Raw genomic sequence first — 14,814 nt, 5'->3', positions numbered from 1 at the left:
TCTAAATCTCTTAGCTGCTCTCTATTTTACGCACCAGTTCCCTTGGATGGAATGTTTCTTCCTGTCGAAAAATCAAAAGGCCAACTGTCCCTCCCATCTTGGTACTTCGCAGCAAGGACACAACTTCTTCTTGAGTTTTGCCTGTTAAATCGACTCCATTTACCTGTGACAAAAAAAAATGTTAGAAACTGGTAAGACTCCAAACCAGGAAAACCAGCAGAAATTAATAGCAAAAAGTCATGTGAATCATATGGGACAGTATTAAAAATCCCTCACTGGAGTAACCTGCTCATTAGCTCACATGACAGCTTTTACTTAATAGAACTAATTAAATGGCCATCCTTCACAGACAAATAAAAATAACAAGCCAGACAGCTATACTTCACTCCTTTTCAGCAGCAACAGTATAGTCCAGAGTACTCTAAGGCCAACTAATCCCATTTACCAGTATTTCTTACAAGAATTTCTGCATAAAAATCTTTCCAAAACTGGTCCTGTTTCCACATGTCTTGGTGTTATACCTACCTTCCAAATACATCTTGCACAACCAATTGTGACAACAGTAGAAAGTAATTTTTTCCCTGAATGACTTTGGGGTAGCTACTCTTTATCTTGCCTCTGTTCAGCGGTCCAATCCCTTGGCCTCCACATGCCACTTATCAGGACAGACAGGTATGGGATACATGCAGAATTTCCCACTGTATGAGCTAACATCAGTAAGGGAGAAGCCAGAGAAAGACCAAGTAATCTCAGGCTTGCCTGTTCAGAAACATTCTGAAAATGAAGGCAAATCAACTACCAGTGCTAAGCAAGGGAGCATGGTGCTCAGGAGTCAGAAAACCATCTTTTTCCTTCCCCTTGTAAGAGACCATGGCTCACACTGTTGAGATGCCACAGCTGTCATCTTAAATGCTTCTCAGTCCCCTTCTAGCCAAGTCATCTGGGTTACCTTGAATTACAGTAATTACAGAGGGCTATCCTCCAGCAACAATTCAAGCTGACTTGGCCAATTTTGCAGTAAAGTGAAGTTAGGGCACTGAGAGGCAGTTACAGGCTCAGCAGTACCTCCAGTGTCATTTGGCTTAGGGACAGTAATGAAGAGCTGTGGGTGGTAACATCTTATATCACTCCAGCTAGATTTGCAGAAAGATCTCTGCGGTGCACCTATCTAAGAGAAATTTTGTTCCCTTGAGGACATCCTTCCTTCAGGAGGGAAGTGGCCTTGATTCTCTTTAGGACTGCCCTCCTCTTATATTCCTTTAGTTAATTCACTAAACCTTTTCAGGGTATTGCCTTCCATACTTGGCAACATCTCCGATAATTTCTGGTCTGTCACTCCATGCTGATTTAATTCTACTTACTAGGTAACAATCGCTTTGCTTCAATTCATTGCTAAGCAGCAATGCAAGACTATGACACTGTATTCAATTAGGACATGTAAACTCATGTTTTTATAGTATGTCTGGGTCCAGTTCTTTAAACAGTTACGTACTGAAAATGCCCAGCAACTTGATCTCTTACCTAAAAATAATAAAGCCAAAGAAAAAGGAAAAATAGGGAAACATTTTCCTATAACATAAAATATATTAGCCTTTGGAAGTGAAGTAGTGTGTGGGCACATGCCAAAACACAGACAAACAACATGTAACATTTCCTTACCTCAATTAATCGATCTCCAGCTTTTAGTCTCCCATCTTGAATAGCTGCACCTCTCGGAAGGATGTTTTTCACATAAATTGGAGCAGAGCCACCAATTGGGACATCTCTTGAAGTAATGCTAAATCCCAAGCCTTCTGTACCTGCATAAGGAATGTACACTGCTAGTTAAAATGCACATTTTATATTACATATTATTTTTACTGAGTAGAATGTATGTATACCTCACTGATGCAATCCATGAAAATACATATAAGATGTAAGAATTACTGCATGGCAAAAAAAGAAAACAAAAGGCATCTATAAGAAGGCTATAACTGAAGCATTGAGTCTGGGCACAGGTGGCTCAGCAGGCCCTCCCTGCAACTTGCTGTTCTGATGATTTCCAAGTCATTGCCATATTTTCAACTTTCTATTTCAGATGAGCTAAGTGACAAGGAATCAGAACAAAGCATATCTGATACCCGATCACTGTCTTCCCTCTTGTCAATCTGGATCTCATCAATGATCCTTTCTTTCTCTTTTGCAGCACTTTCAACAGTGACAGTCAGCCAATGGTGCTGGCCATAGGGCTTTGTCAGCTCACTCATGGACACTGGCAGGTGACAGAACTGGAACTCAGTGGTCTCATTTCTTCTGCTCTGAGGGATCTTGGGCTGTTTTCTTTTAACAGCTCCTCTGCCCCAGGGCTTCACCCTGGCTCTCGCTGTGTTCCACCCCACTGTCTGTTCTGCAGGCAGGGAGCAAACCAGGCTGCCACTTTTGCTGAGATGTCCTGCTGTACATCCAGGTGACTGACTACACTTGGCTAAGACAGACTGAAGCAAAACAAAGATATTTAAGATGACCTGCAGAAATTCAGAGAGGGTGTCGTCAATATGGCAAATGAGACTTGTATTTAAGAGAAATTATGCCCACAACTGGTTATTGATGGGTACCACCAGCTCCAGAATTCACAAGCTGAGAGGGCAAACAGAAGCCTTTCCTACTACACAGAAAGCTCATTTGTGATCCTCTCTTGGATGCAATCTGTCCAGTCTTATCAACAACCCCTGAAACTATAGGTTGAAAACTGGCACTCTCCCTTCCTCCCCAACATTACACATCAAGTCTATTCAGGACCCCTCATCTAGCATGAAACCAGATGGCCATTCAGCAGAGACCACCCCAACAGAGTGGCAGCACCTACAACTTCCATTTGAAACATCTCAGGTGTTAATGTGTTTAAGAAGGGGAAAAAAACAACTGCACAACAGCAGCCAGAAAGAGTGAAAGAGTTCTGCAGATCCCAATATCAGTGCAGAAGGAGGAGGAGGTGGTCCAGGTGCCAGAGCAGAGACTTCCCTGAAGACCATGGTAAAGACCATGGTGAAGCAGGTTGTCCCCCTGCAGCCCGTGGAGCTCCACAGTGTAGTAGAAATCCACCTGCAGCCTGTGGAGGATCCCACACACAGCCTGAAGGAGGCTGTGACCTGTTGGAAAGCCAACCTGTTGGAGGCTCCTGGCAGGAATTGTGGCCCTATGGAGAGGAGCCCATGCTGAAGCATGGTTTGCTGGTGGGACCTGTGACCCTGTGGGGGACCCACACTGGAGGATCCTGTTCCTGAAGGGCTGCACCCCATGGAAGGGACCCACACTGGAATAGTTCTTGAAGAACTGCAGCCTGTGGGAAGGACCCATGTTGGAGATATTGGTGGAGGACTGTCTCCTGTGGGAAGGACCCCACCCTGGAGCAGTGGAAGATTGTGAGGAGTCCTCCCTGTGAGGACAAAGGAGTGGCAGAGACAATGTGTGATGAACTGACTGCAGCCCCCATTCTCCATCTCCCTGCACCTCTGGGGAGAAGAGGTAGAGAATTCATGGGAAGAAAGGAGGGGTGGAGGGAAAGTGTTTTAAAATTTGGTTTTATTTCTCACTACCTATTGTGATTTTATTGGCAATAAATTAAATCAGTTTCCCCAAGTGAAGTCTGTTTTGCCTGTGACAGTAATTGGTGAGTGATCTTCCCTGTTCTTATCTTGACTCACAAGATTTTTGCTGTTTTCCCTCCCTTGTCCAGCTGAGGATAGTGAGTGATAGAGCTGCTTGGTAGGCACCTGGTGTCCATCCAGGGTCAACTCACTGTAACGCTGAAGCCTGAATTAATTTCTGTCTTACTGTTCCCCATGTTCATTTGTTAAGTCTACTTTATTGAGCAGGTTAATATTCACACATGAAAAGAAAACAGGAGTCAAATATAGTCACCACTAGTCTACCTACAGGTTTCTGAAATCTGTACAATTATATTTGATTAAAATTTAGTACATTATGTTTTACTATCAAGATGGTAATCATGTTAAGAAGTAAACTGACACAGGTGACAGGGCTGGGCATGATATAATCTTTTAAAATCTTCATCTTGAACATAACTAAGTACTCCAGTATACACAGTAAGGGCATGTAGTTCTTATTGTTCAGGAAATTTGGATCAGTTTGTCTAGGCTAACTATCATGAGACAACTTCCCTTCCTTCTGCAGCATTTGAGATAGCTGACATTTGAATTTGAAAGTCTTCATCCACTTTCAGGCCAATATAAAATTTATCAGTGCTGTTACACAGAGAAGAAAAAAAGATATTAGATCTCATAACACCCATTTTTTACTTAGGAGACCTCACAATTTTAATGATGCTTCAAACATTCATAGAGCTCTTTAAATCCCAGCAACATAGAAGATGATCTGTATAAGGATTTTTTAAGGCACATCTCACATTTTTATGGAATTTATCTTTTTCTCATTATAAGGATCTGTGTTGAATATTGCTCTTTGAGTACGGGTTTTGTCTGCTAAAATTTCTAAAGTAATATCTGAACAGGAACGCACTCCCAGGACAATATTTCATTATTAATAAGCTTAATCCCCATAGCCTGATTACAGCATCATTACAGATGTCTGGTTCACACACTCCACTTCAAACCCCCATGGAAAAAACAGAAGTTGAAACATTCACATTACAAATGCACACAGGATATAAATTTGGACTGTGGCATTTTCTGTTGTCAAATCTCCAGAAAGCCTTTACCAAAGCCTCCAGAATACCACAAATCCACACTGAAGCCAGACATTAGCAGAAGAAAATTCTAATTACCTGTTTCTGTGGAAAGAAGGCCCTCAACTGGGGCATGTTTTACTATGCTGCTCTGTGCAGCTTTGCATGAGGCAGCTTTTGGGTGCTATTTTCCTTTTACCTTCTCTCTGATTCAATCTGCTATTCATGCACCATAGCTGCTCTAAGCTGTAGGATACAGCTTCATAAGCTCCTATGCTTATTGTAGATAAATTAGATGCTCACAAGACTGGGAAATAAATGGATACATCCAACCGAGGCCAAAAATAAATACAACTTCTGTGATTGAATTGATTTTAAATTTTTTTTTCTTTTTATACACACAACTGATTTAGTTATTTCTACTCCATATATTTCCATTCTCCTGTTGATAGAAATGCATATAAGATCTTAATATCTTCCTGCTGCTAGAGTGTTTTCAGTTCTTAGGTTGTAAAACAGCATTATAATTATGAGGGAAATGTGCAAACACACTGTATGCTTCTCTGATATTTCTGATTTATACTAGTAATACAGGAGAGACTGGACACACATACAGGCAGAACCACAACATGAGTAGAAAATAGAAGAAATTTCCATATTTTTGAAAATACAGGCGTCATCTTACACAAAACTTTACTTTGCAATGTTTAGGTTATTTCAGCTATGTTCACTTTAATATCTTAAAGATTTTAAAAAGGGTAGATTTTAGAAAGGGTAGAAAACATTTTCCTCCCTCTATAGCTGTCATCTCAGACAACGATCAAATTACACTGAGAGATAATAACATTTAAAAATTACCCACTAATTTGTGTAATTCAAATTCTTAGGCTTCTTTGATAAATCAGCAGCTCTCTCGACAAGTTAGAGCTCCCCTTTTTTCTTGAATATGATGCTGAACACGCCTTCAAAGGTCGCATTACTCTCAAGAGCTCAGCCAGCTCTGAGCTGAAGACAAAGTAGTTTTATATGAATAAAAAGGGCAGTTACAACAGTAAAAGAACTATTTTGTACAAACAGAAAAGGGGCAGATTTGATGCTTCAGTTGGTGGTTTGGAGGAAAAAAGTTCTGGTAGCAGTTAAAGCAGGGGGTAGAGGAGATCCTTTCATATAATTTAACTAAACATATTTTCAAAATGAACTTCATCATTTTACTTGGAAGCAATCTGATCATAAACTGACAGGATGTAAAAAATTTTATTACTAGACTTTCTTATCTCCCAGTGACAAAGTACTTAATTTCTCACTAATGCTGGGATAACCCTCTTCATTGTGGAAAGACTGTCTGGCATAATGTTTCTGTTTTCATAAGGCTATTCTGCATGAAAAGTTGTGCGTTCCTCACCCAGAACCAACTGCAGGTCTGAATTCTCAGTAGCAAAACGTGCTGCTAGATAGAAACACTGACAGGATACAATACAAAAAGCAAGCATCACCTCTGCATTCTCACTTAATGAAAGGAGAGAGATAACATTACAATAAAATTAAGCAGAAGAGCCAAATGCCCTCTGACAATAATTGGAGCAGACATTGCCCTTCCAAGCATTTTAACTTCCTGCTTTTTCACAGGAGACTCTTTCTGGAGATCCATGTACAGAGGGGTAACTACCAAAATAATTTTCCTAGTAGTTTATGTTGGAAAGCAGTTTTTTATGAAGGACTCAATCTCATGCAAGAGCCAAACAGCAAACATGTTCTCCTTATTGTAAGGGGCTTCACTAAGCTAACCAAGACCATTTTACTGCTCCTAGTTTAAGCCCCATATTTTCTGAATTTGTGCACAAGTAGTCAGGCTAACTACTCATGCAAATGACTGCTTAGAAGGCTGACTGCTCAGCTGTCTATAAAATTTCTGCAGCCACATGCACAATCAAGACTAATTGCATGTCCATTTTTATGTAGTTGAGTGATTTGGAACAAGCGTGGTTTTTTCTCCAAGCAAAGCTCAGACCTCTCAAGAAGATCTTCGATCAACCTAATAGAAACATTCTTTTCCCTTTTTGCTACCGCCTGCTAATAGTGATCAGAAGTGGTTTTAAAAAATGGAAATATGAAACCTGATGCACTTTATGGTTCTTCAGTGACTAATAAAACCCAAAATTATTTGCCTTACTTTTGAATCTCATTTCTCAAGGTCATCGAGGTAATTTAGGAATCGACATGCTTCATTTCAAAAGTGACAAACACCCTTATTGCATCTGAACAGGAATTCTAAGAGAACATATCGCTTCAAAAGCAATTTTAAACAAAAATTTAAAATGTCAGTTCAAAGTCTGGCTCAAGAAACTGTGTGGGGAAAACAGGAGAGTATGATGAAAAATGCATGTAAATCTGTACACTTCAGATACATGATGCAGGATATCTTACAGACAAGTTCAGGGTCCTCTCTTGTATATTGTGCTATATAAACCCAAGTAAAACTAGTAATTGTCCATAGATGTGCTCTACTCCAGAGCAAACGATGCAATTTTAAATTAGTTTACTCCCAAACTATCCATGGCATCTTATTTTTGTCTCTAATGACTTCTTGCAGAAAGGAATTTGGGCACAGCAGGGATGAATGTCACCATGTTATAGCACTGAATGCCCAGTCACCTGGTGGGACTTGCAGTGCTTCAGATCGTCTCTCTGTGTAAGATGGAGCATTATTAACCACAGAAAGGCCAGCAAGCCAAACAGGAACCCAATAACAAATTCTGAAGAGCAAAGAGTCTTGTAATCCTGCTCAAATCTACAATTTAAGCATTTTTCTTTGTTGCAGTGAGCAGAGGTGACTCCTTCGTTTCAGGACTCACCATTTCCTAGAACACAGTTGCTACATCCTTTCTGTGATGAACTTGGTAATTGCTACAGCTTTCCTGCTGTAAGGTATCCTATAGCCCTGTCACTCAGTTCTTTCCCTGGAAGCTATTCTGTTTTGCAAGAGAGAAATATTCTTTGGGCCAAAAAGGAAGAGATGATTGTGATTCCCAGGGCAAGTAGCTAAGTCACCCTCTGAAAGCGGGGAGATGTGGACTGAAGTCCTGATTCACTGAAAACCTCAGACAAAAATGTAGTAAAATATTTGGTAGAACTAGGACCAACTGAAATAATGTGAGCTCAGTTTTGACATTTTACTTAAAGAATTAGATATTTAATTTATCTAGACAAATATGTAGTTATAGATAGAAATTATATGATGCAATGAGCATTGTACTTAAGGCCAATCAGGTAAGATGAAGTTAATTTACAGATTGAGTACTTCAGGCTTGTCTTAGTACAGCAGTGTCAAAACCAGTATATATGAAATCTGAGTAACACAATGTCCAGTGGAAAAGTCTTTTGAATGCTTTAGTGAGTATCAGGCTAAATGCTGTGAGTTACTAAGTGCTCAAAGACTGAGCCTTAGACTCATTTGCTGTATAATTGCTTATTCATTATTTATAAGGGTTGGACTAAATTCCTCTCAGTTGCATTGGCTCAAAGCCTTGCAACCAAAGAATAAAGACTCTGGGGGTATCCTGGTGTATACGAGGTCAAAGTTTGTCCTAACACTCTTAGTGTTATATCCGTGGTCTTATTTTCTTTATTCATTAGCTGCAAAGAACTATTTTTATTTATTTATACTTCCTGTGTATCAGTTTACACCAAAATATATATAAACATAGGCTCACTGTCATGTCTTGCACTATCTTAATTTGTGTGAGCTATTAAGCTAGACTGTTATACAGCCTTAATGGCATTAGAATATCAGCAATAACCCCTACATCTATATGCTAAAAGTTCAGGCCCTGACCTTTAAGGCAAGATAAACAGATATCCATTTTCATTTAGAAAAGCCAACAAACATTCTGCATTGACTGAAACATATGACTGACCTTCTCTTCTGACTTTATTAAACAGCTAAATCCTATGAAAGTTCAGGTTATTTTAAAATGCCAAAACAGCAATAAATATTAAGAAATCATAATTACAGAAGCACATACTGTAGGGTTATCTTAGCATGTCATCCTATATAATAAAGCTCATGCAATATAAAGAAACACAGCTGTAATAAAGAAGGTCTGCCTGTACTGAAAATGAATCAATTCTCATATACTACATCTGTAATCAGAACGTACAGGTTAAATCAAAAGTGAATTTAAAGACAACATCTTGTATGCCTGTGTGCCTTAATGCAGTTTTTAAAGTAATGATGGTGATTGGTGAAATAATTGCTGCCTGTCAGCTACAAATAAGCACATTTGTTAAATATCTATAGAGCCTGTATTATTACAACATCCTTCATTAGAAATAATCATCAAAGGCAATCAGCGTCCCCATTGCACTCATATTTACAACAAACTGCTTGGAGGCATCCCTAAGTGTTTTGCTGCATTGTTGCTCCACATGTACGTTCTCAAGAGTGACTGAATGAAAGTCAAAATGGGAGGACACACCTCTTTCTATACTGGATATTAACAAATGAAAGACAGCTATGATAAAAAGTCATCCTTCCTCATGCACATTTTTCTTTAATTTTGCTGTGCATAAAACACAGTACACTAAGCAGGTTCTATCTCTATCTATAATCTGAGCTAGGTGCCATTTCATCATAAGCAGTATTCTCAAATAAGCAGACTGTTAGGAACAAATACCCCCTTTAAACTTCTGAAATATATTCTAGATATGGATTGCAAAGCTTTTACTAGTGCAAGAGCCATCAAACTTCTCCAGTATGAACTAGATGTTAAAGTATCTTAGGGATCATTTTTCATCAACATGCATCTCCTTTACTCCAAACCCATCTAATATATTGGTGCCAGCAAGGATAAATTACGTTATAGCCTTGGGTGGAGTATTTATGAAACAGTATCCAGTGCAAGATGACCAAAATATAACAACATATCACAGCTGAAAAATCCATAACACACCAAAATTATATTCTTGTATCTTATGAGCAGCTACAACATCATATTTGTTTCATGCAAAAATATTGTGGTCTCATATTCTATATTCATTTATTTGTGCTTTTAAATTATATGAAAGGTTTATTTCTACTCCTGGCTATGAATTCTTTAATGTACTATCCGAGTAATATTTCTACAGGCTTCCACAGACACAAATAAAAAAAGATAAAAATCACTGTAGTGACTGAGAGGATATTTATAAGCACACCCATTCCTTACTCAACCAGTAACAATAAGTTTTTCCAAGAAGGCTGATCTGAGCTGATGGCCTAAAGAAATTCTTGAAGGAGCATCAACAACAGAAGCAAACTGTCAACTCAACCTTATGTCATCCAAGTTTGTAGAGCTTAAAATTCAGCAACCAGAAAGAAGCAATCTGGTGGTTCATGTGAAGTTCAAAGAAAGGAAAGCAGAATGATAATTTGACAAGTAACCTGGTACCTGTAAAACTGTAAAATCTCTACTGTTCAATGCATTGTCTTCAATGACTTTCAATAAAAACATTAATTAATAAATGTTATTAATATTAGCACTTATAATATCCTAAGGGGAATATACTCTGAGTTCATGGAGAATACTGTCATATGGGTAAACTTTTTGTTGTGTAATGTAAACCCTATTCTTGCTGCTATATCTAACATTAAGCACACTCATTTTAATATCATAAAGCTTACAGTATCTATAATCCTTTACAAAAATCATTTCCCAAGAGCTAAGAAATACTTGCATATAAATATCTTTTTATATAGTTCAAAATATCTTAAAAGCATCTAGACGGTAACTACACAAAAATACCAAATTTTCTCACATCATAAAAATTCCACGGATGTACCAATGCATCTACATGTGCACATATAACACTAATGTTGAGATAAGCACAAACCACTTTAAATAGTCTCTTACCCCCATTCAAATTACATTAGCATAAGGGCCAAGATAGGAAATATCACATTACATCTCAACCAGAGGTTTTCACATCTCAGTGGAATAAAGAAAAGGTTTAACTGGAAATTAGAAAGTTCAATTTACCAACTGGATCAAAAACAGTCTTAAAATACAAAGGCAAAAGGAGTTACTCAATTTAAAAAGTCATTATAACTGCAAAGTACAGAATATGGGCCATTTTAGCTTAGTTTTTTATATTAAATAATTCACCACTCCCTGGGTCTTGGCCAACAGAATTTGAGGCTCTTACTGCATTTCCTTATTAGCTGAGAGACAGAAAACAATGTTAAAGCACTCCTCAAAATGGCCTTTTGCAAACACACTTCACACACAGAATGCAGGGTGGGACTCCTGGGCCTGCTATCAAGGACAACTCAGTGCCTTGGCTTCCAAAATCAACCCATTGCATCCCCCGTGCTCCTGTCAGCCATCCTGCCCAACACAATGGCACTGGGTACACATGCATGCACTACACACACATACCTCATGCTATGTGAGGAGTGCACTAGTGCCTTACCTTTTCTTAGCTGTATACTGAGCCTCTTCCCTATTTTTTTGGTGTTATACCCACTGTTTGCAGTGGAGGTGAGAACTTTCTGAGGTGATGGTACCAGGCCAGAGGGTGGTTTCCCTGATGAATTCACACTATGAGGTAGCTGCGAGTAGGAGTCTGTCTGATCGGACTGGTTACCCGCTCGAGACATTCTTTGTAATGTGTGAAGTCCAGAATTGTTAATACTTTTCCCATCAGCATACTGGGAATCGGGGCTGAACCGGCTGGAGTAGTACATGTTCTTCTCGCTTTGGGACAACTGTTCGTACTGCTCTTTATTTGCCGCAGGGACCACGTGGAACCAAATGAACGGCGTACGCATGGCTTGGCGAAACATATGCTGTGCTCTAGGTTTCAAAATGAACAGAAAATTAGCAAATTAGGACTGGCAGGCTACAAGGCATTATAAGCATAATTACTAATGTTAATTAAGCAACACGAGCTGACAGACACGTTGCACTCAAGCATAAACCATAAAGCTTGAATCTGTTCACTAGTCTATTTGGTCTGCTTTTCACTAAGGTTTATTGCTTTAGGGCAACACAAGGGTTAAACATGCTTAACAACTAACATAGCAAATACTGAACTCAGAATAGCGAAAATTTCAACCACAGTCTTGAAATGCAGACAGTTCTATAGCAGGACCGCAGTGCCTTTTGTTTTGAACTTTGCTAATTGCAATAATTGTGATAACAGTAATCACAGTGACAACAGAATTACTAGAATGAAAATTATACTTTATAAAAAATTATGTATTCCATAATTTGGTGATTATATGCAGTCTTGCAACTAGGTTAAGTTTACACTTTAATTTTTGTAAGTCAGTAGTCTTTCAGAATACAATATTAAGAAATAGGAAAAAAAAATGCTCAATCCTGTAGAGAAAAAATGCTCAAATCCTGTACAGACAGACATCGGGCTCTAGGTCATGATCCAAAGTATACAAAGTCAACGAGTCTCTTCACAGACTTTACAAATTGTGATTCATAACCATAAAACAATCAGAGACAAGCTGCTTTCAACCATATGGGACAGGGTTATGTTCCAATTCAGGTTAGAGTCAAAGAAATTAAAAACACATTTCAAATACACACTAAGTACAAAACGATCAGAACAAATGATATTCCTTTGGTCCTCAACATGTTATGGATTTCAGAACAATATTATGTTTGAAATTACTCATTTTGTGCATACCTCTTTTTTTTTCTTTCAATTATCTGTGTGTGAACTACAATCTAATTTCATTCTTAAAAGTCTTTCATCTTTCTGATTCACCATTTCAGGATTCTACCAAGACCAGACAACAATGGAGCAAATATTTATCTCTCAGACTTCTCCAAGAAGTTTCTGCACATTGCACCTACAGTTCTCACACACACAAAACCACACATGTTTTTAAAATGTTAAAAATACAGCCTCTGTGCTGTCTGCTTATATTGAACACGATGCATTGCAAGTATAAGAGCAAAATTCATATGGGAATTTCAGGATAAACTGTTTACCAGTGTAAGAAAAAAATCTATGATGTACAAAAACCAATCAAATGAGAATTGCGTATACTCTAATGGCAATAATTGTCCTTAATTTTTTCAGTCTGACTAAATATAAGTCACTAATGTCCCTTAGTGTATCTTTTCTTTATTAGAAAGGCAAACTTAAAGATTTTTCTCTTACTTTCCTCAAATTACTGCAAGGTGCAGTGTTAAAGATCAAATAATGCAATGTAACGTGTAGTAAGAACACTTACTGTTCAAATCTCCTATTCCGAAGGTCTCCATCGTTAATCCTGACAATACAATCATTCTCACGAAAAAGGTTTTCTTGTTCAGCTTTTCCACCCTTCTCCAATCGCTTCACCAGCAGTCCCAGGGTTCTGGAACATTAAGATTACAAATGATTACTGTTGGAAAAATTTGCAACATAGAATATCCTACTGATTAAATATTTTATCATAATCATTACAGAAACTATATTTTAAACCATCTTACCTTGAAGTAGGATACCGTAGTTTCAAATAACTTATAAGCATTACCTGAATTATTATCCCTTTTCCATAAAACAAAAAGCCTAGGTGAATCAAGCATGTCAAAAGTAAGAACGAACAGGCAGTGTGATGATAGCACATCCGTTCTTGCATAAGGCCAAGATTTCTGAGCAGTAAAAGCTCCAAGAACCACCACACATCTGAGAGATGGCATTTTTTCTGCTAGTTAACTGAAGTTAAACAGGTTCAACTTAAAATATGAATTTCTGAATTAGCAGAGAATACCACAGCCATCACTACTCCTTCTGTGCAAGTGAAACATGGGGTCATCTCACATAATATGCAGCCTATAATGAACGAATGGATAGAGAATTCAGGACTGTCATGCAAACCAAATCCTCTTATTTTTAAATCTTAACTTTTTTTAATAAACAGCAAAGAGAAAATTAAAAACTTAAATGTAATTTTTTAATTCAGCATCTTAAAAAATTATTTAACTGAAGATAATTTCCATTTGATAGCTTCTGTGCAATGAATTAGTCACCTCAGTCTAGTGCTCACCCATGGTGTCATCTTAAGGACATTCTTACAGAGAAAAGGTAAAAAATATTCAACCTGAAATTATGAAATGGATCTTGAAGAATGGATTTCACAGGTACTGTCAGGATAGCATGAAAAGTCAGTGATGTTTCTATACCTGAACTCTAGGTTTGAAGGACTCAATCTTCAGGATTATTCTTGCATCAACACTGCACTATTTTTTAAAGATCAGCTCTGCATTGAAATCCCACAAGATGTATCAATGGGCCAAATTCACATGATCCAAGTCAACAACATTACTTTTTCAGAAGTCATTTCAAGGCATGGCGTGGAAAACACTTGGTCACGTAGCAGGAATTGCAAGATCACATACGTCTTTTAGCAAAAAAACTTTCAGTCATCACAGAACTTCAGTTCACACATACCTCAAAGTAAATGAGCAGTCGACAATGTTTAAAAGGAGTCCTCATGTGCTCAAAAGTTATATATGCACTTGAGCACTTAATAAAACAGGTCAGAAAAGCAAAATTAACTTAACTTATTTCTTCCACTTTAAATTCTTCATTTACCAATTTATCACCAACATATGCAAATGAGACATTTATTTTACAGAACAGTCATACATTTTCTCCTACAAGGCAGATGAAGAGTAAGAGAAACGATCCTAGTAGTATTTCCACTTTGGAACCACCTAGAGACATTAAGATATGATGTTGAAAGGATCTAAACATGTAAACAGACTGTGAGGAGAAAAACAACACAAAGCATTCTGACAAAACAAATCCTCAAATGAAGCTTGAGTCAGACATTAACATTTAAGTCATACTATTCCATTTTCAACTGATAGGAAGTGTTTTGCAAAAACCTAATGAATTGCACCTTTGACCCATCTGGGGTCCCATCAGAGGCAAAACTTGTTCCACTCTCATTTGGTTCCTAATGGACTTTTTGAGTACAGTAAGTGATACTAACTGTGACTGGACTTGAGTTCAGGTCAGCTGCTGCAATTAGCTATCTGTCTCTTTGCAGTAACACTGCTGAGCACAAGAACAGGAGAATTCCATAAAGATAAAGAATGATTTCTCTAAAATACATGCATTTCTGAAAATAAAAAAAAAAATCT

At 37.9% G+C, this 14,814-nt stretch overlaps 1 protein-coding gene across 13 annotated transcripts in view; it reads right to left on the bottom strand.

Annotated features, from left to right (window-relative positions):
* Positions 1 to 14,814, bottom strand: part of PARD3 (par-3 family cell polarity regulator) — a 450,340-nt gene that overhangs the window by 194,105 nt on the left and 241,421 nt on the right. For all 13 annotated transcript variants that reach the window (XM_017820200.1, XM_017820189.1, XM_017820193.1 and 10 more), the window contains 4 exons: positions 12,915 to 13,040; positions 11,132 to 11,514; positions 1,660 to 1,799; positions 35 to 163 (listed from right to left, as the gene is read on the bottom strand). In XM_017820200.1, coding sequence (XP_017675689.1) covers positions 35 to 163; positions 1,660 to 1,799; positions 11,132 to 11,514; positions 12,915 to 13,040 — 778 coding nt within the window. The remainder of the gene's footprint in view (positions 1 to 34; positions 164 to 1,659; positions 1,800 to 11,131; positions 11,515 to 12,914; positions 13,041 to 14,814) is intronic.

The sequence above is a fragment of the Lepidothrix coronata genome, unplaced genomic scaffold (assembly GCF_001604755.1).
Source record: "Lepidothrix coronata isolate B3197 unplaced genomic scaffold, Lepidothrix_coronata-1.0 Scaffold80, whole genome shotgun sequence".
Classification (NCBI taxonomy): Eukaryota; Metazoa; Chordata; class Aves; order Passeriformes; family Pipridae; genus Lepidothrix; species Lepidothrix coronata.
The sequence above is the reverse complement of the archived record's forward strand: the minus strand, read 5'-3'. Positions and strand labels throughout refer to the sequence as shown.